Source organism: Perna viridis, chromosome 3, assembly GCF_037379345.1.
Source record: "Perna viridis isolate PV_CMFRI_1.1 ecotype Kerala chromosome 3, ASM3737934v1, whole genome shotgun sequence".
Lineage (NCBI taxonomy): Eukaryota > Metazoa > Mollusca > Bivalvia > Mytilida > Mytilidae > Perna > Perna viridis.
In genome coordinates this window covers 29596650-29623502 of record NC_142447.1, presented here as the reverse complement: position 1 = coordinate 29623502, position 26853 = coordinate 29596650, and the positions used below count along the sequence as shown (strand labels likewise).

The 26853-nt window shown below is 33.4% G+C and overlaps 1 protein-coding gene and 1 pseudogene across 7 annotated transcripts; one reads left to right on the top strand and one right to left on the bottom strand.

Moving 5' to 3' along the window:
• LOC148621792 (uncharacterized) lies at positions 1–26717 on the bottom strand. Of its 6 annotated transcripts, XM_088576488.1 has the most exons (4): positions 26558–26717; positions 23393–23647; positions 22125–23051; positions 1223–1420 (listed from the first exon to the last, which is right to left on the bottom strand). In XM_088576488.1, exons 2-4 carry the CDS (start codon positions 23627–23629, stop codon positions 1373–1375), a joined length of 1212 nt encoding a protein of 403 aa, XP_088432614.1. In that variant the 5' UTR covers positions 23630–23647; positions 26558–26717; the 3' UTR covers positions 1223–1372. The 6 variants fall into 6 exon arrangements, with proteins under 6 accessions (XP_088432610.1, XP_088432612.1, XP_088432609.1 ...); XM_088576484.1 differs by lacking the exons at positions 23393–23647; positions 26558–26717 and having other exon boundaries at positions 1–1420; positions 22125–22263; XM_088576486.1 differs by lacking the exons at positions 22125–23051; positions 23393–23647; positions 26558–26717 and adding an exon at positions 9141–9201 and having other exon boundaries at positions 1–1420.
• On the top strand, positions 946–18030 carry LOC148621793 (uncharacterized; annotated as a pseudogene). The gene is made up of 2 exons (XR_015921238.1): positions 946–1049; positions 15258–18030. The product of XR_015921238.1 is annotated as an uncharacterized LOC148621793 (transcript).
• Positions 26718–26853: the final 136 nt, after the last annotated feature.

The following is a 26853-nucleotide window of genomic DNA, read 5'->3' as shown; positions in this document are numbered from 1 at the left end:
TGAGTGAACAACTTTTTTAGTATTCTGAACAAATAACAAACCGTACGTAATACTTTAAAACGGTAACTGAGTATTGCACTATTTCCTATCTGGGATGTCACGTAGAAATATTAATTTCTTAAATTTCTTCTGTGCCTTCAGCTTATTAGAATTAGTTTGCAAATCAAAGTCTTCCAGATCAATAATGCGCTTGTCACTACTTAATAAAGAATCTATTTTCCCGAAGGCACTAGTCCGAGTAAGGTCAACTTTTCGATGATTAATTCTTGGTAGTCTCTTTCTACCAGTAAATGCTCCCTCATTGCTTGTATCGTTTTCTGGAATTGCGTTTAAGTTAGATTCTAGATTTACATTTCTAGGGGATATTTTTGGAGGGGGGGATGACAAAGTTATTCGTTCTGGTGTCCCCGGCTTATTTCGATTGGCTGAAATATCATTTTCTGGGATTGCACCTAGTCCAGGTTGACGTATTTTCATTCTTTTAGCTCGGTTGGGACGTATTTTCAGAGGACTAATTGGCGATTGTTTACCACTCTCACTGAACGTTCGAGGAGTTCCTCCGTTTGAATTTTTTGCTACTGAAATAGTATTAGTATTTTCGTCCTTTTGCACATCGTCTTCAACACATCTTGTGCTTGGAAAATCTTTATTCTCAATAGGTGGCAAAGTTCGTACTGTATTCCCACCGTTTTCAATTTGAGAATTACTTGTTACATCACTCAACCGTTGATGAGCAGCAGTTACCTTTTTATTATTTTCTCTTGCCTTTTTAGTTAAAATTTCTTTTTCCATTTTCAGGAATTGTAACGTCTCTTTTTTAGTCCCCCGATTACGTAGGCTATAATCAACGAAGTCATATAAGTCTGATGCACTGACGAAACTAATTTTGACATGATGAGATCTGCCTTGTAATCTATCCGGAAGTGATGGAATGTTCACCCGAGGAGAAACCCGAGAGGCCGAACGAGGTCGTTTCAATAGCCTCTCTCTTTCCTGCTTTACAAGACTGCTCTTGCCAATGAGCTCATCTAACGATGCAGGGCGTCTAGGTAAATTTCGCTTTAAAGGGTATTTCGGTATATGCTTTGCCCTAACAACGAGTGGTATAGAATCCTCGGTATCAGAGTCGTCACCATCAAATCGTCCCTTCGAATTTGAAATATTCCGTACTCTCTCTGTGTATGCAAGCATTGAATCACGTAAAAGCTTTTCTCTTGGTGTAGATTTTGCTGTTTTTAAATTAAACTCTTTTTCGTAGTTAAACAGTTTTTTATGATAATCTTGCTTTATTTTAGAGAATCGTGGATTTAGATGCGGACTAAGTCCAGACACTTTGCCTGCAGATTCTGGTGATGATGACATTACTTATCTATCATGACATTGTTACTGCTGACCTTACGTCTGTTTCTTTATGTAAGATCTGTAAATATAAACAAAATGTTTTATCAAAGGGGTTAAGTTGATAGTCATATAGGACTTCAAAGGCTTATTCGAGTTGGCTTGACACTAGTTGCATTAAACATGATTCTTAGGCAAAGTATAGTAATGTATGTCCTATTTATCATAGGCATATACAAGTTCTCCCAAGTCGTTAACGCCTGATGTTATCAATAAACACCAAACAGTTGTCATAAATTATAAATGATACAGACAAAAGCAGCAATGGAAAACCTAACAGCCATTTCCTGGATGTTCCATTTTGAGTTAAGCATACCTAACTGCAAATAAGCGCTTCTTTCTTTAAGTTCGGAGAGAAAAAAAAACAACATTATTACTATTTGAACTAAGCTTTATCAAAAAAAAGAGAAAATGCTAAGGAGGATAACAAATAATATAAAGCATGTTCAACTGAAATGTTGATGTTATGTAATATATTTCAATAGCAGTGAAAAATGTCATTTACTGAATACTTATATTATATTTCAATAATAATTGTATGATTTGAAATACAATGACAATTCAAAATAAACGTATAAATAATTCTAAACTGATACCTCGGCAAGGGTCCAATCATTTAAATGTAAAATAGCACAACTGCATAAAATTTTAAATTGATAATTTTAAAGGGATAAAAGCTTTGATAATTTTCCACAAAGATCGAGGTCATATTTGGGCCACGAGACATTTCAACAACTTGAGCTTATCGATGCTCCACATTCTTACAATTAAACTGATCCTCTGATTGTGTACATTTTGTTGTATTCGTCATTCTTAGTCAACGCCTGTAAAGATCTCTCCAAGATACCACCAATTGTTGCCAATGTATAAATTAAAAGCAATTGATCTAAGTTCATCGTGTAATGCTTAATTGATGTCTGATCAAGGTGTTCGAGATTATAAGTACTTTGAAATATAAAAAAATCAGTCTATACATATCTCTCCCTAAGCCCGAGTACATTTCTCATTTCCAAAAAGAAAAGAATCGACAACGTTTCACTTTCGCAGCGTGTATAATAATTCTTGTCACTGTTACACATACGCATGCTGGTTTTGGATTACATTTCGTTTTTTTTCTACTCACTTTTTAGGTATTTTCTTTAGATAACCAACAGGTGCTTGCTCTATCTATGAAATATGCAGTCCTACTAGAATAGAAGCTAGTGGGCTGCATATTTGATAGTGGAAGCAAGCCTTCTGTTGATAACCATTCCCAATAGACCATTTACAGATTGTCATAACCTTGTTACATTCCATTACTTATTTTTGACCCCGTCTTCCTTTCAACTTGCAATTGTTTTTCATTTCAGTAACATAGCAACTATTTTTAGACTGTACTAATGTTTTTTCTCACGTTTATGTTTAAGGTTCTAAATTCCGATTGTTTTTCTCGCTACTTGATTTTCAAAGGTCATTTTTGTTCTTTTAACCAATGTTTGGCTTCTTTTGACTTCTCTTATGCTTTCGTCACAAACACCATTTAGACTGACTTTTACATGTCAGAGTCAAGATTGTGTATGATTTTTGTCATGCTGATAATGTTTTACTTGATACTGAAAGTAAATGAATTGCGGGATCTCTTAATTTTAGGACGATTTTAAAAGCCTAATTTGCGAGTATATTATGGAAAGTTTAACATTTTGACGACTACTTCGACTACACTGTAGAATTGTGTCACAATATAATTATCATCGATCATGTAGCCCTCTCTGTTCTCAGTAAAGTAAGTCTCGAATATCTGAAATCAAAAGCTGGTATAGTACGAATTATACTCTGATTTAACTTAAAGATTTATCAATAATATATAAATTATTTCTAATTATTAGTATTCACGACAATGATTTATTTTCTTTCTAACGCAAATGGTCGACACCGTACCAAGTAATGTTTAGGTACCAACAAACCAAGTCGAATTATCTTTTCAAAGTTAAAATATTCTGACTTTCAGAACTCATACAGAAACACATAAGATTTGCACAAGTATAAAGGTAGTTAAAATTCAATTCAATTATTTGTGCAAACAAAAAGCGTAGCGTGTTTTCTAACTATATATGTGAATTTTAAGATTTATTTTTTTTATAGAAAGTAGATAAGATACTTTAAATAGGTATGATGTAATCATATGTTAAGGTCTTAGAAACTTTCCGTCATAAAGGAACGTATAATACATAAAACATAATATTTGTTTAACACTCGACCATTAATTTTAAATTCCAGCTTTGAAATGGTACACCTGTATATAAAAGATAATTAACTAAAGGTCACATATTAAAAGATAAATATTGACTTGTAGATTTACATTTTTATTTCTATATGGTAATCTTTTTAACCTATTCTTCCACTTTAAAGTCTACTTTAATACAACATTTAGCATGAGCTGACTGCTGAAGTACCACTACACATGACAGGTACATCTCAATACAATCTCCGTCTTACGTGTCAGTATTTGTAAGAATCAGTCAAAATGGGAAAAATTGGAAACATGCATTGTCAAAACCCCACTGATTTGACAATATAATTTCTGAAAAGACCATTATTTGATCTCTGCATCACTGGCTAACAGAATGTTAGAAAAATGAGGTTTTTGACAGAGTTTTCTGCCCTTAAAATGTTCATTTTCAGTGCATTTCAGTGAAATTGTAACTCAATGGTGCAGCATGATATGGAAAAGCTTGTCTGTTTTCCTTGATTATGGTGGTGCTAATAGTTAAATTACACTATCAAAATGATTTTTTTTTCATACCATGTTTCACCCACAGCCTGATTCTTACAGGGACTGACACTTAAGTACTAAATTTAATGAATTAATTTTTTCTAGACTTTGTAATGGTCATACATATTTTTCTACATGTATATGCTTTTAAGTGAACGTTTCTTAGGTAAAACCATTTTTATCCTGGTTTTTATTTTTGCCTTTGGACGAAGGAACCTCTATGTAACACTCTTTATACTAAATAAAGTTTTGTTTTTCGTATAAATAAAACGAGGGTGCCTGTGGGTAAATTCAGGGGTGGATCCAGAGGGATCCAGTTCCGGGGATTTGAACCCAACCTTTTGTTGGAATATATAATTAATAATTTCCTTAGTTTAGTTTAAACATATTTTATTTGTCGAATAATGTGAAGAAGGGGTTAGACACAAGTACATCTTACTAGATCCTAATGTCCTTATAAAAATAGTTTTAGATTAATTGGCAAATTTCCCGGTAACCACGCAAGATCATTCATTAATTTCTGCCTTAAGAGACTATAAACGACATTCGAAAAAAATAGTGGTATTGAGTTTCTACTTTGAATCCACATCTGCAAATTGGATTACCAACAATGTTTACTATATGAAGGTCGTAGTTAAGAAATGATGCTCCGCCTCTCATTTGTGTTAGAACAATGTTAAGTCGTCTGGGTCCAAAAGCTTAGTGTTTGGGGATATTGGTTTTTACTGTACGTTTTTAGTTCGCTTTTGAATTTTGATAACGAATACAAATCTCTTGTTGATTGATCTAGTTTATTCCAATGTCTTATCGTAGAGGGAATAAATGATTCTGCTGTTATAAAAAAAGTCAACAGATAATTTCGTTCCAAATTAGGGTAAAAATATGCACACGACACCATCGATCCCCCATAATCAAAAACATGATCCGGAACACACCTTTTTAAAGATCCATCACTGTAAAAGCATCTATTTATTCCTATTTTTTGTTTGTTTTTAAGCTAAAGTTCATTCCAAAGTTACGTGAAATGTGAATATTTTCTACAGGTGTAATTCTCTTTCTATGGAAATTTTTCAATTAACAAGATACCAGACTTAGATTTTAATTCTTGGGGTCAAACGGCTAAAGCAGTGAATCATTCTACATTTCCTATTGTTTCAAGAATTATTTGAGTTTTACATCACCATTTCCTGACATTAAGCATTCATGGATAAAATCGATAATAAGAAAGTATAGGGATTAATATAAACACTTATTTACATTTGACATGATCGATGTTTATTTGAAAACGACAGTATTATAGGAGCTAATGGCTTATAAATCTATCTCCTGGAAAGAGTAAATTATTGATAATTAAACAATTCGTATGCCGTACGTTTTATTAGTTAATGCATGAATTGCATCAGATCAACAGATTTTGCATCGTGTGTTATTTTCTATTAATGAAGGAAAGTCAATATATTAATTAATCTTCCTGATGTATATAATGTAAAATTTTATAAAAGGTTGATTCAGTAATAAACCAAACGGACAAAGGTGTTATAGTCATGTGTTGCTAAGTTTCATATCAACAACCAAAGAAATATTTACTTTTTCTCAACCTAGCTTTGAAAACGATGTATGTTTAAAGGTTTCTCATATGACAAAGAATAATTGGTTGTGGCTTAAGACAAAATATAAAATCACCAGCTTTATTCTTTGACAGTAGAGTATATATCTGTTGTACCGTGTAGCAATGGTGCCCTCTGACCTATTTTTTTTGTAGTATAAACATTTCTCATCCGTAACAGAAATTACTGTTTATTGTAAGAATTAATATCAAGTATTGTTTAGTTTTTTTTTAAATTTATAAAACATATATTATTACCAATTGATACAGATCTAATCTAATATGTGATTTTTTTACAATCAAGATGTACCGATAAGCCATTATAGGACTGGTCGACATACCGTCCTTCATGGTCATATACCGTATTTGTTTTTGATGAATACATGTGGAACTGAAAACAACCCTTATAGGATTGCAGTTTACAGAGCACAACTTGACACACGAGGAGTTGCATGTAGGTCCAATTATTGATGAATTGGTTAAGGATCAATTGTTATTTGTAAGGAAGACTTTCAAACAAAGCAATTAACAGTTGTTTTCTATTTGCTTTTAATTTTCGTACATACCGTGGATGCTAAATTATAAACAGAGTTATTGGTTGTACATACTGTTTTTTTTTGTTTGTTTTTGGCTTTGTCGATTAACATATAATAATGTTAAATGACTTGAAAATTGGTTTTCAATACAAATGTATACTCACATTGTCTGCAGTGTTTGTTTTAAGAGTGCTTTTACCGTTCATATTTTGGCTTGCCTGTTCTTTCAATCGTTCGTGTTTTTTTTCTGTCTAGCATCTACACAATGTGTAGCATTTGAACATCTTATAGAAGTTCGCCGTAAAAAGTATTCATTAATATTTCATTCTTTATCAGTGACAAGTTCCGGTTATAGTTGTCAGAAGACTATCTGTATTTATATATTTTTTGTAAACGTTTGCAAATCACCCTCTACATGAGCTGAAATAGATTTTTAACCTAAACTCCTGGTGAAGACTAATTAATGTCCGTTATCCATTACTTATAAATCATTGTTGATTGTAAATTGGTCTAATTGATATTGTGACTTGTGTAAATTGCGAAAATTGCAGTGTATTATTATGAAAGATAATGTTGACAGTAGTTCTATCAAACTTCGGTCCAGATATTGACATCCCCGGATTTATTTTTACTCAGTTCTAAAATCTCAATTTTAATCAATTCAATAAATTGAAGATATGAGAGATTTACGTTGAGTTATTGATTGCGTCAACGGATATAACAGAATTGCATATAAATACTCAAATTTCTCATTTGAGGCGATAAAAGCAATCTACATATTTGACAAAAAGAACTCTAGGATTAAATGGGTTTTTATTCGCGCATTATTTGCAGAGATTCCCGTTCAATAATTGAACCTCTCACACATGTCTCACCTCGTTGTCTCACATGAGAATATAAAACATGCATTGTATTCATAGTATGTATTTAGGCTTACTATGACTGCATATTAAAGCGAAACACTTATCGGAAACGCCCATGAACAACATAGTTACTTCATGCTAATCCTGACAGAAAAGATACCTAATAAATCAGTACTTACAGTCATTGATTTAGTTGGATATTATTTATAATTTGGACATCAGTATCCGTGTTATGCATAAACCTAATAATCAATTGCAAAAAAGGTTTTGCTATCAATGGAACTTCATGTTATAAAATTCACAATTTTGTGACAAATATCCCTTGCAGGGCCTAGTTAGGAAAATAAACTAAAATGGCCCCTTTAGGACTTCTTACTATTTCTTTCGCGCTACATTCCAAAATAAATAATTTCAAAATTGGAACAGAATTCAAAAGAAAATTGATCAGTCAGTTTATATTTCTGTAAGAGTAGAAAATGTTAGAAATTATGTATATAAAGACTATACATTCAGTGAATAGAATGTAAGAAATGTCAACTGATTACCTCTAATGACCTAGCAGCGCCATGTCAAGTTGATTCCCTATTATCTCTGACAATAATTGAAGAGGAATACAAACATATCAACCATTCTATGATCATAAAAGCTAAAAATAGTATACCATACCATGTTCGACCTCGTGTAACTTCAAGGAATGAAAATTACTACACGCAATAAAAACTTCGTACATTATGAAAATAATTTTCCTTATTTTGTTTGGTTGACAAGACTGACGTTTTTCTAAAACCTAACACCTAAACCAGACAGATAGCTATTTGTATAACCTTTGACACAAAATACTATTAAACAACTCAATTGAATTACTATACATTACTTAGTACCGGAACAACACAAAGAATAGATAATGTGGACTCTTTACACAATAGATTATAGCAAATTATTGTACTCCAGAAAATTAATAACAATATTGACTAATTATTTATGTTGTTATGTAAAGCCTTCTTTTACATTACAATTCACGTGTAAGCCTTTTTTCTCTGTCTGGACTAATTAGTACAAGTTTACATGTTAATTCTATATAAATCAAAACTTTCGTGGTACCGCAAAGTAAACTTGACAGAAGTATTGACATTACAGTGCTTTTTTTTGGCGGCATCAAAAACGTGGACCAATTCTACCTATCTGACATTTGATAGATTTTTTAGCAGTCAACAAACAGCTTACGAAATTTCGCAATATAACGCTTACATTTATTTCAGTTATGCAGGTATGCTGTCACTATATATAATGAACACTAACAACGCCTATCGCTAGACATTCTAATAAAGATAGACACGGTCGTGCTAGGTATACCCCAGGATTGGACAGCATCCAAAATAGCTTGCAATGCAAAACACATGCCCCGTGTATATAAAGCTAAAGCTACACACCAAATTTGAAATAAATCCATCCATTCGGAGAACGAGATTTTTATAACGAAAATTGTCTTTATCCCTTCATATACTGGAAAATGGAAGAGTCCCATGAACAGGTAGTTATAATAACAATGGAGAGCATCAAAATTTCGGACCGGCAGGCTGAATGACAAATCCATGGACACGGTGATTAAAATATACCAGTCACTAGTTGAGTGGGAATATAAAAAACCTGACAGTCCCAGATAGAAATTGCAACATGCTGAAATTATGGGATACTTAAAACCTTACATGTAGTTTCTTTTTTATCCTTTAAAATCTTAACATGAATACAGTAGATTATCTAATATCTCTTATATGAGATAAAATGTAAATAACTTTTACCTTTCCTAACCACACAGATAATCAAATATACAAAAAGGATATAAATATTTCCGAACTTGAATTGATTATTTGGAAGATAATTATGATAAAATTAAATATATTAAAATATTCCTACCTGTTAACACGAGGAAATCCCGTAAAATAACAGTCAACACAACAGATCAGAACTAAATATTGATTACTTACCTTCCCGTATATATGTTTTATATAGTTTCTTTTACACTGATGATAAAGTCATTTAAATGTGTAATGAAGAATATATCGACAATTTGATAACCCCTTTAAAGTTCCTCGTGTACTCAATACATACTAATTAACAAACAAGTATCATAATGAATGTTTGGATCTTTCTGAAAGATTTTAAAAAGAAACGATTTTCAGATTTTTAATTGCCCTTTCATGTATTTTTTTTCAGTAGGAAACTAGTTAATTTATTCACATTTGTTCAAAACTGAAAGGTCTATGAATGGCACGATATGAAAGTATCTCTTTGAACTTTTTGAATAGTTCAAACGGTGATTACAACGAGATTTAATGTTTTCCAACATAAAAATATAACAATTCAAAAACAGAGCAATACTTGATTAAGTTTTGATAACGATTTTAAATACTGTATTGCTATATGAAATGTATTTAACATTCTTGTCTCTACCTAATAATGACATGCTAAGACTAGAGAGTAACTCTCTTACCGATTTAACGTCATATGGAGAGTATAAATCTCCAATTTCAACCTCACTAATGAAAGAGAGGAAATTGACATACGGTTCCAACATTTGAAATAGGCTTTTAACCATTAGGAAATTGATGAAAATGCTGCCATCGTACCAACAGAAATGCGTTGTGGTTTATCTACAAACACTCCAATTGAAATTGAACTTTAAAAAAGTAGTTTCATAACTTAACAATTTGGAGAGCTCATAGAACATACTTATACATCAATAATACCAAAGTCATGAAACAAACACCAAGTAAGCATCACAAGCCAATTTACATGTAGGAGTCACAACAATCGAGTACATGTATGTGCGTGGAATTTACATACCTAAGGAGCCTATAATCAGTAGACATAAAAAGACACCATACGCAGACGAGGGTAGGCCAAAATAGCTTTTCAATCTTATATCTATTCTGGAAATTCAGCCAGTAATTCTTTTAAGAAAAGGGCCAAGCTGAATAGCAGTTATGCAAAACTATTGACTCTCATGGGGAGGGGCCAAGAAATTAACAGACAGACGTAAGTTGAGAGAGATAAAACTACAGCCTTGTGTCTAACCGAGGACGAAGAAGACTAAGTAGTAGAAAAGAGAGTACATTACCCCCTCGTATCGCCTTTCCATCCGTTTATTGATCCCATAGTATATCTCTGCAATTATTTCATTCCCGGAAAGTCATAAATGAATTGTATATTTGTGCAAAATTTTAAATGAAAAAGGAAAACATTTTTACTTATGTTTTAGAGTTTAAAACAATGACGTGTCTGGAGCTGTGGATGAATTGATTACATTAGCTCGAAATGAATGCAATTGAGAGAACTAAAAGAAGTATCTAATCAGGGAATTGTTTTCAGTAATGCTTCAGTGTGATATTTGTTTTAAAATCGTCTTACAGCCACAGTCTATGACTACATGTAAATACATAACACACAGTTTGTAGAACATGTCAACTGGAATCATTGAGTAATGCTTAGTATAGCTGTTGTACATTAAGCATTGTAAGTCTATAGAAAATACCATTTATTTTTCACACAATATTATGGCTTTTTTTTGTTTGTTTGTTGGGGTTTAACGCCCGATCAGCAATATTTCAGCTATATTCAGGCGATGAACATGAAGTGGATGATAAAATGAACATGAAATGATGAAATGAAAAATGGGACGGGACACAAGGACAATGGGATCGAGAAATTTTGATTGCCACTGGAAATAGGGAGAGGAGGGTCGGGCAATTTAGCCTCCTGTGGCGGAGCCTTATGGTTCCTACTCCGGGAGAATACCACAGTAAGGTTTTTTAACGTGCGAGGAAAGTGGTGTCTTTTCCAACACGGTGCACCACTATGGTACCCCATTCCACCACCTGGGACACACAACCCAGTTGCTCTGTGGGCAGAGCACCCTAGCCCCCGGCTAGGGTTCTGAGCACTATTTAGTCGCCTTTTACGGCAAGCTTAGCGCTAGTGCAGGCCTATTCTTTTGACACCCGGACCTGCACGGGTCCAATATTAAGGCTAGTGATGCTGCTGTTTCCTTTTTATTTGCATAAGTTGAAATTGATTCTTTTTGTTTTTTTCTTGTATACTAATGACATAACTTATTTATGGAATTAATAGAACAAATTAAGTGCAATAAACAATTATGATATTATGATAAATTCAAATCGAGTTGAAAGTTTGATTATGAATGTACTAAAATGTGCTGCTTTTAAGGACATGTTGTTAACTATCGTGATAGAAAACTATACCTAGCATTTAATTCTTTTGATGAACTTTATTTTTTTATATAAACTGTTATCCTGTGGCCTTGATAAAAAGTAATTTGTTTGGCGCCCAAATCCTTTCACATTTCCTGTTTTAATTATTATGCAATGATTGCGTTTTAAATGAATGTTTCCCATTATTCCTTTTACCAATAGCTCAATTGATCTAAGTACGACAACGGAATAAATGAGACATGTCACCGTAAGTGACTATTTGATTACGAAATTGTGCAAGCTTCCCCTTTTTCAAGTAGAATGTTAACTTATCAAAATGCAATCCATGACCGAACAGAGAAGTATCGTGACGCAAGTCGTCATTATAGGAATATGGGAATTGATAATGTTGTCTTCAATCTCACATAATTATCATTGAATGGTCTTATTCAGGGAAAAATGTAAAAATCAATCAGATTCACTCTAGTGCTTGTCGAAAATGAGGATATAATAGTAAGGTACGGTGGAGTCCTGGGGTGATGTAAGGCTGAGACAAACAGAAGCATACACGTAACTCAAATGTTGTGTTGAAAGAGAACGATATTCGTACCAGTTTTGATTTCTGTATGTTATTGTTTCTTCTTATGCAGGTACAAATCTAATTACAACTGGGTCGATGTCACTACTGGTGGACCAAAGGTCCTCGAGGGTATTCACCAACCCAGTATCCAGACTTGTCTGACCCCGAACTACATCATAATTACTATATATTATTTATTAAAATTCGCAGTGTTACAAATTTGAAAATCCCACACTAAGGCTTCATTCATTGTATTGTACATGGTAGAACCTCTTGGTAATAGATCCGGCTTCCCATTCGGATAGTTTAGTTTGTTTTTTTGTTTTTGTTGGGGTTTAACGTCCGAGCAGCAATATTTCAGCTATATTCAGACGAACATGAAATTGATGATAAAATTAACATGAAATGATGATGAAATGAAAAAGGGATGGGACACAAGGACAATGGGGTCGTCAAATTTTGATTGCCACTGGTAGGGTCGGGCAATTTAGCCTCCTGTGGCGGAGTCCTATGGTTCCTACTCCGGGAGAATACCACAGCAGGGTTCTTTAACGTGCAAGGAACGTGGCATCTTTCCCAACACGGTGCACCACTATGATTTGCGGTCAGGTTTTCCGTATTATAGCCCGACAACCCCAGCATGTAACACACCAGGGGTACCCCATTCCACCACCTGGGGCATACATCCCAGTTGCTCTGTGGGCAGAGCGCCCTAGCCCCCGGCTAAGGTTCCGAACACTATTTAGTCGCCTTTTACGACAAGCTTAGCGCTGCTGCAGGCGTATTCTTTTGACACCCGGACCTGCACGGGTCCCGATAGTTTAGGTTTTGATTTTTTGTATATAAATAATTTTGGGATTTTTATCTATCTTCGTACTAGATTCTAATGCTACTGTTGTGAGATTATTTATCGAAACGCGTGTATAATATATCGAAATTTCCAATATTTATATAACTGGCGTTTTTGTATCTGCTATGATTTAGTAACAATATATATAAAAAAGAGCCTACTAAACCTGTGCATGATGTACAATTTTAGCTTAAGTTCAAAATACTACAATTTTTTAACATATAAAATCCGTATTAGTTTTATGTCCAACGTCTCTTGTTTGCTCTTGTTTATCAAAGTCCTGATTGAAACTTTTTAGTGAGACTTGTAATATTCGATGTTGTTTCGACAGCAACAACTATTAAAAGTAGAGCGAAAATGTCACAACACCAATACCACGTTCAAATACAGTACTATATTTACAAATGAACGCGTAACATTTTATCTACTTTTGGCTTATTCGTAAAGGAGCTTTTTAAAAAGAACGATCTCTTCTGATGTCTTAGCAACAAAATTAACTCGAACGGATACTTTAAATAAAAGTAAAAGATGTAGTATGATTGCCTATTAGACCGTTATTCACTAAAAGCGAAGCAACAAATAATTAAACTTGTACAGGTCACCACACGGTCTTCAATGATGGGCAAAACCCATTCCATGAAGTAAGCTGTAAAACGTTATGACACAATCGAGAAAAACTGAAAATTGTAGTAGACCACCAAAAAATCAACCAAATAAAGTAAAGCAAAAGTAATACATTGTTTTCTAAATACGAGAAATAAATGAAATAATATATATCACATTAATATATTTAGAATCGTCCTGTTAGTCAGCGGTAAATTGCAGAAAGTGTTTAATGAAACGTCAAGTACACGTACCCTCCCTGTGCATCTGGTCACCTTTCCAAGATTGGTTGATCCTTTCATTCTTTGTGTTTTCTTTCAAAGTATTTTTTCTTCAATCATTGTATATTCAAATAAAAAAAAAATCGGACGCAAAGTATTTCAATTGTTGGTATCAGTAAAATGTGATGAGGTCACAGGAATAAATCATACAAATGATAAACTGTATGTAATAAGATTTGTGTGTAGTTGAACAAGATTTAAAGTTTGTCAAATATCCTTATGATGTTATTAAGGAAACCGGCCCAACTAGTGACCTTAGCTTCTCTACCTTCAGATGTATTCTGTTTTGTATTCTCTTTGTAACATACGAATATTTCTATTGAAATTGTTGCATTTATTTTTTCTATGGTTACAATGTAATACTAAACACTTATGTAGTAATGAATAAATCAATGATCATGAATTCAATGATGGACTCGTGCATAATAAAGATCATACAATACATGGATACTGAATGCAACCGTTCATATGTAAACTATATGAAAGGGGAATGGAAAGAAAAGAAACTCGTTCTATAATGAGTAAAATATCTTAAGATCATGAAAGTAAAACCTTTTACTATGCATTACTGTGTTCACCTTCAAAAGAACAAAAAAAAAAAAAAAAAAAAAAAAAAAATATTTCAACCTTATATTTTTTACACCATTATAGAACAGTAATTTCATTTCGACAATACAATGACATGTGAAATGTTTGTTTGTTGGGGTTTAACGTCCGAGCAGCAATATTTCAGCTATATTCAGACAATGAACATGAAATGGATGATAAAATAAACATGAAATGAAAAAAAAGGATGGGTCACATGGATAATAGGGTCGACAACTTTTGATTGCCACTGGAAAAAGGGTGGGTGGGTAAGGTCGGGCAATTTAGCCTCTTCTGGCGGAGCGCAAAGGTTCCTACTCCTATCGAATACCACAGCAGGGTTCTTTAACGTGCGAGGAACGTGGCATCTTTCCCAACACGGTGCACCACTATGGTTTGCGGTCAGGTTTTCCGTATTATAGCCTGACAACCCCAGGCATGTAACACGCCAGGGGTACCCCATTCCACCACCTGGGGCACACATCCCAGTTGCTCTGTGGGCAGAGCGCCTAGCCCCCGGCTAGATTTCTCAGCACTATTTAGTCTCCTTATACGACAAGCTTAGCGCTGCTGCAGGCCTATTCCTTTAACACCCGGACCTGCACGGGGTGTTTTAAGTTAGATATTTGATTCCTTAATGTTTCCAAAAATTGAAATTTATCATACCCTATGGTTTTTTTCTACCAATTCAGTGAATAAAAAACAAGTTATTCATAAAACTGTGAATATTTTGGAGTTACAACAGTTTAAGACTGACAGGAAATGCCAGTTTTTAAAGTTCAAAATTTAACTTTCATCACGAATTTGATAAATTAAGAATTGAAATATAACATTTATAGATGATTATATATGATGTAAATGTTAAAAACACAAATTAATTATTAAATAACATATTAAATAACATTGCTGTATAAACATTTTTTAATGTAAATTTGAATTTATACACAATTTTACAGAACTGTAAGTTTTTGAAACTTAATTTCAATTTATTTCAGTCTAAATCTGTATGATCTGCCTGATGTACCCCTCATCCATATATTATATTAAGAAAGAAGAGCTCTTACAAAATGTCAACAGAACTTGTCGGCGATTCCATTATCTTATAAAGTACACACCGTCTGTGGAGAAACCTGATCTTCTACTACCCTCTTAATGTTAAACAAAATGGATCTTGACTATATACTCCGTTACGCCGAACAATTCCATGAATTTGAGTTTTCATATACTACATATTATGGTGATTTGGCAAGCCTTGATTACAGCCTGATTACAGGATTGAGTCGAGCAACACACCTGACAAACCTTAATGTTACCCAATCCAGGGTATCGTCACTTTGTTTTTTTACAGTATATGCCTAATTTAGAATACCTGAACTTGACCGAATGTACAAATCTATGTGATGCAGATTTCTTGGTTATCCGTAGACTTGCTAAGCTAGACAGTTTATATTTGTCATTCAACTTTATATCAACTATTTCTTTGGCTACAATCGTACAGAACAAACCACAACTTCAAGTTCTAGAAATATACGGCATCGGTCTAAGCATTGACGCATTTCATGCCATCGTTTCACCTTGCTACAAATCGTTGTCCCATATGTACCGCAGCCTTTCTCCAGAAGTAGATGAACAGGTGTTCTACCTGATAGCACATACATTCTACATTGACCTTACAACAAGAATTTACAAGCTGGATTTCTATGATAATTAACTTCTTTAGTGCCATACTGCTTTGTTAGTTTCATCTATACATTGTGTATTTCTACATTGTATTATAGAAAACAACTACATTTTTGTACTAATCTTACAATAGTGTGTATTTGTCAGGTTTGAAATTCTCAAAATTTATTTTCATACTGTACTTAGTATTGTGCTACTGTAGAAAATGTCTGACCAAATTGTAGAATATTTTAATTTTGAAACAGATGCTGAGATAGCAGCTTTAATTGCAAATACTGATGAAAATACTACTGTAGTTATTGTGAATGCTTGTGATGAGAGTAGTACATGTAACATGGATTTTACATTGGGTAATGAAAACCTTTTGAATGATGAATCTTTTGAAATAAGAAATGAGGTACATGAAACATTACAACATATTGTTAATAGACTAGTAGAAGTAGAAAATCCTGAAGATAAATCCGTCCCCTCTACTAGTGTCATTCAAACTCAAGATAGTCAGGGTCATGCTAGAGGTAGGAAGAAAATAAGACAAGTTGGAAATTGGAAACAAATTAAGAGAAAAAGAGATAGGCAGTCTAGAAAAGATTACATCAATGTAAAGGGTCAAACAATTAAAAGTAGGAAAAGTAAAGGTGACTGTAAATGCAATTGTCGATTTAAATGCTCAAAACATATTTCTCAAAAGGGAAGGAAAGAGATTTTTTTATAAATTTTGGGGTTTAAATGACAGTCAGAAAAAAATGTTCTATTCCAAAACTGTAGTAAAAAAGGAAAAACAGAGAAAAAGAACTGAAAAAACCAAGAGTAGAAGAAATTTCACATTTGAATATATTTTTACTGTGTCAGACAAACCAATAAGAGTGTGTAAAGAATTTTATCTTAAAACACTTGACATAAGTGGTAGAAGAATACAGTGTTTTTTTGAACAAGCAAATGATTCTTTAGAAGATAAAAGAGGAAAACAAGTAAAACGGAAAGTGTCTGTCGGGGCTAAAAATTTCATTAAAGATCGCATAAATTCATTTCCAAGAATGTCTTCACATTATTGTCGGTCAAAAACTCAAAGAGAATATATAGAATCTAATCTTAGTGTTTCTAAATGTATGATTTATATAGAGAGAAATGCTCCAAAGAGAATATAAATCCTGAAAAGTATCACTATTACCATAGAATTTTTAATACTGAATTTAATCTAGGGTTCCACATTCCCAAAAAGGATAAGTGTGACACATGTGAGGAACACAAAGCGTCTGAAGATGCCACAACTTCTAAATATGAAGATCATATAAAAGATAAAAGTGAAACAAAAAGTGAAAGGGATAAAGATAGAAAAGGAGACACTCCTGTGGTTTGTTTTGACTTAGAAAATGTAATTTCATGCCCTCGGGCTGATGTTTCAAACTTTTTCTATAAGAGAAAAATAAATACATATAATTTAAGTGCTCATTTTTCTCTCAATAAAAAAGGTTACAATGCAGTATGGAATGAGGAGGATGTGGTCCCGTTTATGTTGAAAGACTATAAACTGTTTCCAAGCTTTCGAAAACGCCGAAGATAACAAAAGAAAAGATTGCAGATATTAAAAGCATGCTGAAATACATGCCATTGGACGACCACAATTATTACAAAAAATTTCTGAAAATAAAAACATAAAGCTCACAGTCTATGAATTGTGTGAATGTTTAAAGAGAAAGTGTTCTAACAGTGCTTGATAGTTTTTCTTTTCATTGAAGTACATTAAGTAAATGTATGATTGTATGTTTTATATTTTACCAAAATCACGAGAAAGGATTTTTTTCTGTTGATATGAAAGCATAACATGTGAATAAAATATGTACCACAAGATATAATATGTACTTTACTCTTATTATTGGAAGACTGAAAAAATATTTTGATAAATAAAAAAATAATAAGGAACAATAACAAAACAATACATTAAATTACTTTGAAATTTGAGTTACTTATATTAAATGAATAATTATAATAAAATGAAATAAAGCCTTAATGCTTGATAATAATTCATCACTGACAGCATTCAATTGTTGGTTTCTGAACCAATCAAATCTTAAATGTAAAATGATCTTAATCGTGTTTTTTGGTAAAACATTTATTTTTCAATTTGTATTTTTGTGTGATATCGGTATCATATGTTTTTCTATTTGAGATTTACAATGTTTATGATGCATCTTTTCATATAAAATTCTAATAAAATATTGAATTAAATATGTATCAGTTAATATTTCTATAATTCAGAGTTTTGCTGTAAAATGTTCTATCTCCAAAACCTGATTTTAAAGAGTACATTGAGACTTCATGGGATCAGTGCAAATGACTTCTACGCTACTGAGAGTTTCAATACAGGAAATAACATTACATGCATTGTATGAGCATAAACATTTTATGCAAACAAATATCAGCAACTAAACTTTCAATTCACTTTTACCAACATTTGAAAAAAAAAACGGACATACAACAGTATAATTCTGAAGGCACGATATTCCATGGAGAGAATTGGATGTATTATCAAGTATCACACTAGTAATTTTTGTGTGTGTTTGTTGTTTCAGTTCATTTTGATCTTACATTAAAGGACGGTTTAGATCATATAGAACTAGTTTATCTCCACTGCAGATTTCATTCGTCTGTCCACAATCAGGAGATGTTGGCCAGTAATGTGTCTTTACATTACTTTTGCTTCGATTATGAACAATGGTCATCTTTATGTTTACTTTAGTTGAAGGGGTCTTTCAGAGCTTACTCAAAGGTGTGTTTACACTAGTTGAAGACCTTTTGATGATCTCTGTAAGCATATACTATTTTGCACATAGGTTATACATTATACATTTTCCAAAACAAAAACACTGCAATATGCAGACAATTCACTAACATTAAGAGAGAAAACCATCGTCATTTCTAAACATCCTTGACGTTTCCTTATTACCTCACTGAAAAACATATACAAGTTATTAGCCTTTTCCGGAAGGATGAGCTGTTGATATTTTGCCGACGTCAACGCGCATGTCTCCTGTGTAAAGTAACGTTATATAGTCACTGATTGGAATACTAAATATGGGTCATTAGCTGTACAGTTGTGTAAAATTGAAACAGAGTTACGTTAAATATAAATTCTTGACATAGTAAAAAAAGTCATTTTAAATAATTGAAAATATAGAAATTCGTCATTTCATGTACGGCCCAAAAGAAGTTATAGCGAACAAAGCTTGCTTGAAATTTGAATAAATGACGTTAAAAATGAAGTTTAAGACTATTTTTTACACTATTCTTTACGTCCTAAAAACCTAGATTTAAGAATGTAATTTACCAATTTTAAAATACTAGATATTTATCTTTAACTATAAGTTTAAATTACTTGATGTACAGTGAAATATCTTGCATGTTTAGGGCCATTCTATCTCCGTTACCATCCTTGTAGTTCACTATAGGCAGAAATAGGCAATAAAATTAATAGAACGACAGTAGAGACGGTTGTTATATGATTGATTGATTATTGAAAAAGGGAGGGATGGGTAGGGTCGGGCAATTTAGTTTGTTTGTTTGTTTGTTTGTTGGGGTTTAACGTCCGAGCAGCAATATTTCAGCTATATTCAGACGATGAACATGAAATTGATGACAAAATGAACATGAAATGGTGAAATGAAAAAGCTTCCTGTGGCGGAGCGCAAAGGTTCCTATTCCTATCGATTACCACAGAAGGGTTCTTTAACGTGCGAGGAACGTGGCATTTTCGCAACACGGTACACCGCTATGGTTTGCGATCAGGTTTTCCGTATTACAGCCTGACAACCCCTGTGTGCCCCAGGTGGTGGAATAGGGTACCCCAGGCATGTTACATGCTGGGGTTGTCAGGCTATAATACGGAAAACCTGACCGCAAACCATAGTGGTGCATCATGTTGGGAAAGCTGCCACGTTCCTCGCACGTTAAGGAACCCTACTGTGGTATTCTCCCGGAGTAGGAACCACAGGGCTCCGCCACAGAAGGCTAAATTGCCCGACCCTACCCACCTCTCCCTATTTCCAGTGGCAATCAAAATTTCTCGACCCCAATATCCTTGTGTCCCATCCCATTTTTCATTTCATCATCATTTCATGTTCATCTTGTCATCAATTTCATGTTCATCGCCTGAATATAGCTGAAATATTGTTGCTCGGGCGTTTAAATGAGCATATTGTTTACAGTGTCTCCAATCAGGGACTGGTCATCAGATGGTCTGCAATTAATTATAATTACTCAATACAGGACAGTCATGAAGTATGTATCAGCGATAAATGTCTTTTTTTTTTAAAACGATTTTCACGTTTATTTGTCAATCTTTAATCCCTATTGCTAATTGTCTCAACTGCTGTTTTATTGTACCAACGGCTAGTATCGATTTCAGCGATAGGATTAAGAATTTTCACATGTCCTCCGGACTCCCTTGTGATTTTCTGGAGTCCCAAATGAAATCTGGAGGTCAGTGACCTGGGAGATCGGGAACTAACGTTCATATAGTCGGAAAAGATTAATGCGATCAACTTCACCGTGTTGGGTGATTTTTCACCTAGGTTGGTGTTTCTCCATACACAATTAACAACTGGAATATACAATGTCCCAGCTGGGTGGGTGTAACACTCACATTTCACTTTTAAAAAAATCCAACCGGCACAGTGTTTCACTGACTAACACAGATTTAAAACTCCAACTTGAGTGTTAGTGAAACACAAGTCGCTGAGTGTAGTATAATTTAACATGCACAAAGTTGCATAACAATCATGCAAGTCATTGAGGAAGAGTTGATGAAAATGCATCAGACCATATGTTGCTGTTAAACATGTACGTCCATCAGCCATAATTTCTATAATTTTTACCTAATTAGTATGCATATCTCCATGCGGTCATATTACATCCCACAAAGTTTCATAACAATGCTGCAAGCTGCTTAGAAAATAGCTGAGGACAGACAGACTGGCAGTGTTCTAGGATTTTTCAGGAATTGAGGTTTCCTCAGGAAAAATCCATATAAAATCAACGTTCCCACAGTCAATGACTGCTTTCGTAACAAAACAAATCCTTACAGCATATGAAGTTTTCAACTTGCCATGGGAAAGTGTAACTAAGTACCTAACTTTCCATGACCCAAATTTCAGTTGCCCCAGGTAATGGGAAATAGGAATCCTAGAACACTGACTGGGTAAAACCAATACCCCACCTCCCCCACCCCCAAAACTTTGTTTGCAGGAAGTATAATAACATCTATCTACAGCAGATGATTTAAGTGTTGGTTCTAAATAACTAGATAACAAACTGAAATTTGAAGAAAAATTGATATTCTAAAATTAAAACACTCAGCGGTTAAGTTAATCTTTTTCATTTGCACAGCGATCCATACGATAGATGTCTTTTGGTAACAATTGGTAATTGAGTCATCAAAATTTAAATTTGCACATAGCTGCCACAGCATGGTAGGAAACTCACTCAAATTCTAGCCAGTCCTAAATACAATTTTTCAATATATTTACTAAATAAATTTTTGCTAAAATTAGCCAGCCCTGGCTGGCGGGCAGGCTACTATTTCTAACTCTGGTCACAGACACCTGTATTTATCAATTGCTTGCATCTATCAAATATGAATTCATATCTGATAGTCCCAAACCATTGATGAAAACAAGTGCCAGTGATGGTCGTGCCACTGACAAAATTTACTGACACATACATTTGACAAATTTACACTGTTCAGATTTCAGTTATACTGTCAATACTTCCTTCAGGGTTCTTTTCATTATTCATGGCTTTTACTTGTTTCACCCTCAGGTTTCAATTTTATGAAAATATTTTTGTTTTGGTTTGCAACTATACTCAAAGTGTTAGATATACTTTGAAGCAAGGAAAACAAAAAATGGCATAAAATCAACTGCAGTGCTGACTCACACTTAGGGTTTTTTAAAATCACTTAATCATGTAATACGGAACCAATTTCCTGGGTTAATAAAATGGACAATCTCAAGAAGTGAAAATTCAATGCATCCCATTCAGCCAAGGTTACCATTTCCATTGTGTCAAAATGACAAAAATCGTGGGAATCTTGCAATGGTGTGTTCTAGATAGAACACTGATTGTCCATTAAGTTACTTAAAACATGCTATAGTACCTCAGGTACTTTGCTTCACTTATAAACTTACAGTATCACAGTTTGAAGCATCAGAACTTTGAATTCCATTTTCTACAACACCATGTTGCTCTTTGCCAGGTGAGGCTGAATTTCTTTCCTTGTTTGGTGAGGCTGTGCGATCACTACTTGTTTCAGAAATTTTATCTTCCAAATGACTGGCACTGTAATTTGAACAATTAGAATCATTTCTATACCGATTAGAATTACTATCTTTTGGAGACCCCTTGACCTCTAATTGAGACAGTTCATGTTTATTTGATATTCTCTCACTAATGGATGACTCCAATTGTATTGAAGTTTCTGACATGATGTCATTATTAGAGTTAATTTCTCGTGTTTGGGGACAGGTAATGTCAAGATTTGTTGATTCTAACAACGGCACCATGGTAGAAATAGAAAGAGCATCTTGTTCACTAAGATTTTCAGGTTCAACACTGTCCTCTTTACTTTCACATTTGTTTATTTGACTAACTTCACAGACATTCACAGAGGTCATTACATCACTGACTTTTGATAAGGTCATTATTTCCTCTACATTTTCAGCAGATTCAACCCCTGTTTTGTTAACAAAACTAACATCATTCATCCTTGAAGCAGTCATTGCTTCATTCAGCACTGAAAGATCCTCAGCCAAAGCTGCTGATTCATCAGTGACAGATGAATTTTGGTTGTGATGTTCAGAGCTAGTTGTCTTACTCAAGTTGTTTTTTGATTGGTTAATGTCACTATGACGATTTGGTATGGAAGAATTGAGGTCATTCTGTTGCTTGAAAGAATCTCCTGAAAGTATGTGTTCATGTTTATTAACAAAGTTTTCTGGTGTAGGTTTAGAGTCTTGGCATAGCCTTTGATTTACAGCTGAAGTCTGCAATTGTTGACTTTCTGTATTATGTTGAATACTGTCTTCTTGTCTCTCTGCATTTTGTTCATTATTACTCTAAAGAAAACATAATTATACAACCATATTAACATAGTTTCTAAATACTGAGTTTAATATCATAAATATTACATGGTTTTTTTTAAACATTTCTCAGGGTCCTTGTGAAACACTTTCTAAAGAATTATATCTAAATATAAAATCACCCTTTATAAATCAATGATTTCTAACTTACAATTTCAGTATAAAAGCTGCACAATTTTCAAATTACCAAAATAATTTCCTGTATTGGCATACCATTTAATTTTTGAACTAAGAAACTTTATACAATGTATGCCAAACAAAAAATTGTTTTCTCTTATAAAATCACTGAATAGCCTTTGTTACTGACAAACACAGACCTCTTTGTTCACAGCTTCATTTGACACTTCTTCATTTTGATCAGCTAGTAAAGGTTGTGATGATATGTGACGTAAACTTCCTTTTTGTTCTACAAGTTTTGTGTCAGCATTAGACAACTTTTGCCTCCTTTCCTCTTGTTTCTTGGGAGGTCTTTTTCTTCGCAAATACCATAATATAGCCACTAATGAGATGGTTGAAACAGCAACCACTCCAGCTAATCTGATTTCTCCGGTCATTCTTAGTCTTTCTAAACACTGAAAATATTAACAAAAGTTTGGTAAAAGCAATTCAACATGGGAATCCCGAGTTGGACCCCCTTTATCCATGTTCCCTTACAGCTTTTGAAAAAGGCAATCAAAGTGCAAGCATTAAAGGGAAACAATGCAAAAATATTAAAATCGTATGTGCTTATTATATCGAAGTGATAAGGAACACGAGATATGAAATATATCCACAAAGAAGTGTTATAAAGAAAACATTGCATTCTGAAAATTCATGTGACTTGGAGGTTGGTCTGAAGACTTGAAAGTTAGAGCTGTGACATAAGCACATGACATGTCTGTCAGCTGAGCACAATAATGGAAAACCACCTCCCTTTCCTATGAAAAAGAGCAAAAAATTGAAAATGCTAAATTAAATTTTTTATTGTTTTCATCAAAATATGGAAAGAAATATTTTTATAATAATTTTTACACATTTCACCCCTTTCCGCCCTCAGTAAAAATACTGACTAATGGTTGCTTGAAATCATAAAAAAATTGGTAAACAGCCATCTGCATTGACCATATAGAAAAAATAAATGTTTGTACAACTATTGACCTTTACCTCAAAATGGGAAAAATCTGGCATATCAAGACGATGTTTGTTTATTCAACTCTTCAACACTTATGTTTGTTTATTCAACTCTACCACACTTACACATGTGGATGATAATTTAAGTGACAGTTTAATTGTTTGTAACCATACTTTGATTTTCCAAAGCCATTTAAAAAGAGAAATTACTGTTTCAAACCATACAACATATAAAATAATGAATAATAAAAACTTAAAATACATGTTTTATTCAAAATTTAGGTTTCTACAAAATTACTGTATGTACTGTACAATTATTATAATAGAAGTTAAAGTCGCATACAAACCATAACACGGATTTTTTTCTCTCTCTCATTCTCTGCGTTTTTACTGAAAGTAAACTTACCTTTTGTACACCCCTGCAGAAATTCTTAGTGACTAAAATTTACAATGTAGGTCTTTTAAAAATTCAAAAATTAGGGTAACAAATAATTAGAGCCAAAATGGTATATTAAAAGGAGTTTTTAAATGCCTTAAAGACCTGAAAAATTTTCCATTAAAAGTCTTTTTTCATATTAATGGAATATTAGCCATTTAAGCAAGTTTTTCAAAAGGACATAACACACAAACATCGGACAACCTGGTTGGGGGTATCATTGGGGAAAGGGAAAATAGTTAACATTTTTCTTGGAAACTTAGATTATTTGCACTTCAGTAAGTATCTCAATGGTTTCAAGTAAGTTACTTAAAAGGATTCAAGTACTTAACATGGCTCAAATAAATTGAATATTTGAATTTGAAGTCAATTGGTGTCCATTGCCCCAAATTTTAACACCAATCCAGTCTGTCGGATGACAAATTGTAGAAAGTTACTCCCCTTAGTTTAAAATCATAAGTAGCAGTCTTTATAAAAATCAAACAGAAGGTAATTCATGCATGTCAGAAACCCACCATATTCACTTTTGTTCATAATTCAGGTACAGTTACAGACCCCCTTTACAGTCTAAGTTTTTCATTCAGGTGTTTTGCTTTTGAACTAAAGTTAATATAGACTGTACATGGCATTAGCCCTTTGAAAGAGTTATCGTTTATGATTTGCTTTGATTTGGTTGCTTTTAGTTTAATATAAATGTATGGTTTTCTCAAAAGTACTGATCTGAATACAGGAAATACTATTGTTACTTGAAAATATAGCACCTGAAGACCGTTAAAACATTGTTCATTGGGTTGGTTTTTCTACACCATGAATCACCTATACCATTGGCTGTGTCTGAATTTTATATGGACTGGTACTTAAAAAATGAAGCCAAAGTCAGGAATATGAAAGTCCTGCCCCTTAACCAATCAGCCACATAGCACCCTCATTTATTTTCTTTCATACATGTACTTTGACACAATGTTTTTGATCTGGTCCATTTCTACAATGGTCACTATTTAAATTGACCATTTGGATGTTTTTCACATTTTAAATAAGAGCCAGAAGTATCCATTACAACCAGATCAACTCTTAAATGCAAACTGAGTAAGAAATACAGTCACTGATTCATATCAGTACATGGCATCAAATTGTCCACTTGTTTCAAAATTATGGGAAATTTAGTACACAAGCAGCATGCTATGTAATACAAGAATACATTCTCTACAAGCTCTGAAAATCTTCTTAAATCATGACAAGATTTAAGACCATTTGGCTAATGTAAGTTTCTTGCATAGTCGCCAGTCTTCTGAGGAAGGAAAGCCTGATTTACTGGTGAATCTCCAGGGCTAAGGTAGCAGTAATGATAATTATGTTATAGTAACTAATAGGGTTTGTGCCTGTTTATATTTTTAAATCTCAATGAATCTTGGTTGCATTCAGGGTTAACTCTTGAATTTTCTCATATTGGGTCAATGACCCATTCTTGTAGCGTGAAATGGGTGATTTCATATATGACTACGGGCTAATAATATAAATAATGCAATTTATGTAAATAAAATGGGCTATTGACCCATGCCTCCCTTTCTTTTGGATATTATTTTGCATTTTAGGGCCAATGACCCATGGTGCCCTCTCTAAGTGAGTCCTGGTATTGAAACAAACGAATTATTGTAAATGATTTTCCATTCCAAGGGAAGACAACTTATTTGTCTCAGCAGTGGACAATGCAATACTTCACCGGACAATCATATCAGTTTAATGCGTGTTAAAATTCCAACTTAGTCGTACTTATCTACATGTTCATCCTTTAAAGCTCACCGAGAAAGACTTTAAGTGCTACCATAAAATGCGTAATTTCTGTTAAAGTCGATTTTTTTTATTTATAGGTCATGCCAAGGTTTGTTGACAACGCATATTTCACACTGATGTTCAATAAAAATTCTTAATAATTCACCTTTTTCAACTTATGAGGAACAATTGTGAATACTCTGGAGTAATGTCAATTAGTAACAAGCATGGACGTCCAGATAACAACGAGTATTTCGCCAACCAAAGCAACCACACGTGTTTTCCTCCATCATTATCAATTCTCGTCCAACTCTCGTTACAAATGATATTGAGAACTACTTTCGGACACTTTGCAAAATTATTGCGCATGTTTACATTTCATGCAACTTTAATTTTGTTTGAACCCATATAATAAAATGTATTATAATCCATATCTTTAAATTCAAAATTGATAATTACGTC

Bases quoted from the DNA above. Each gene is read 5' to 3' on its own strand.
- LOC148621792 (XM_088576484.1), bottom strand. From the start codon at position 1,362: ATGTCATCATCACCAGAATCTGCAGGCAAAGTGTCTGGACTTAGTCCG.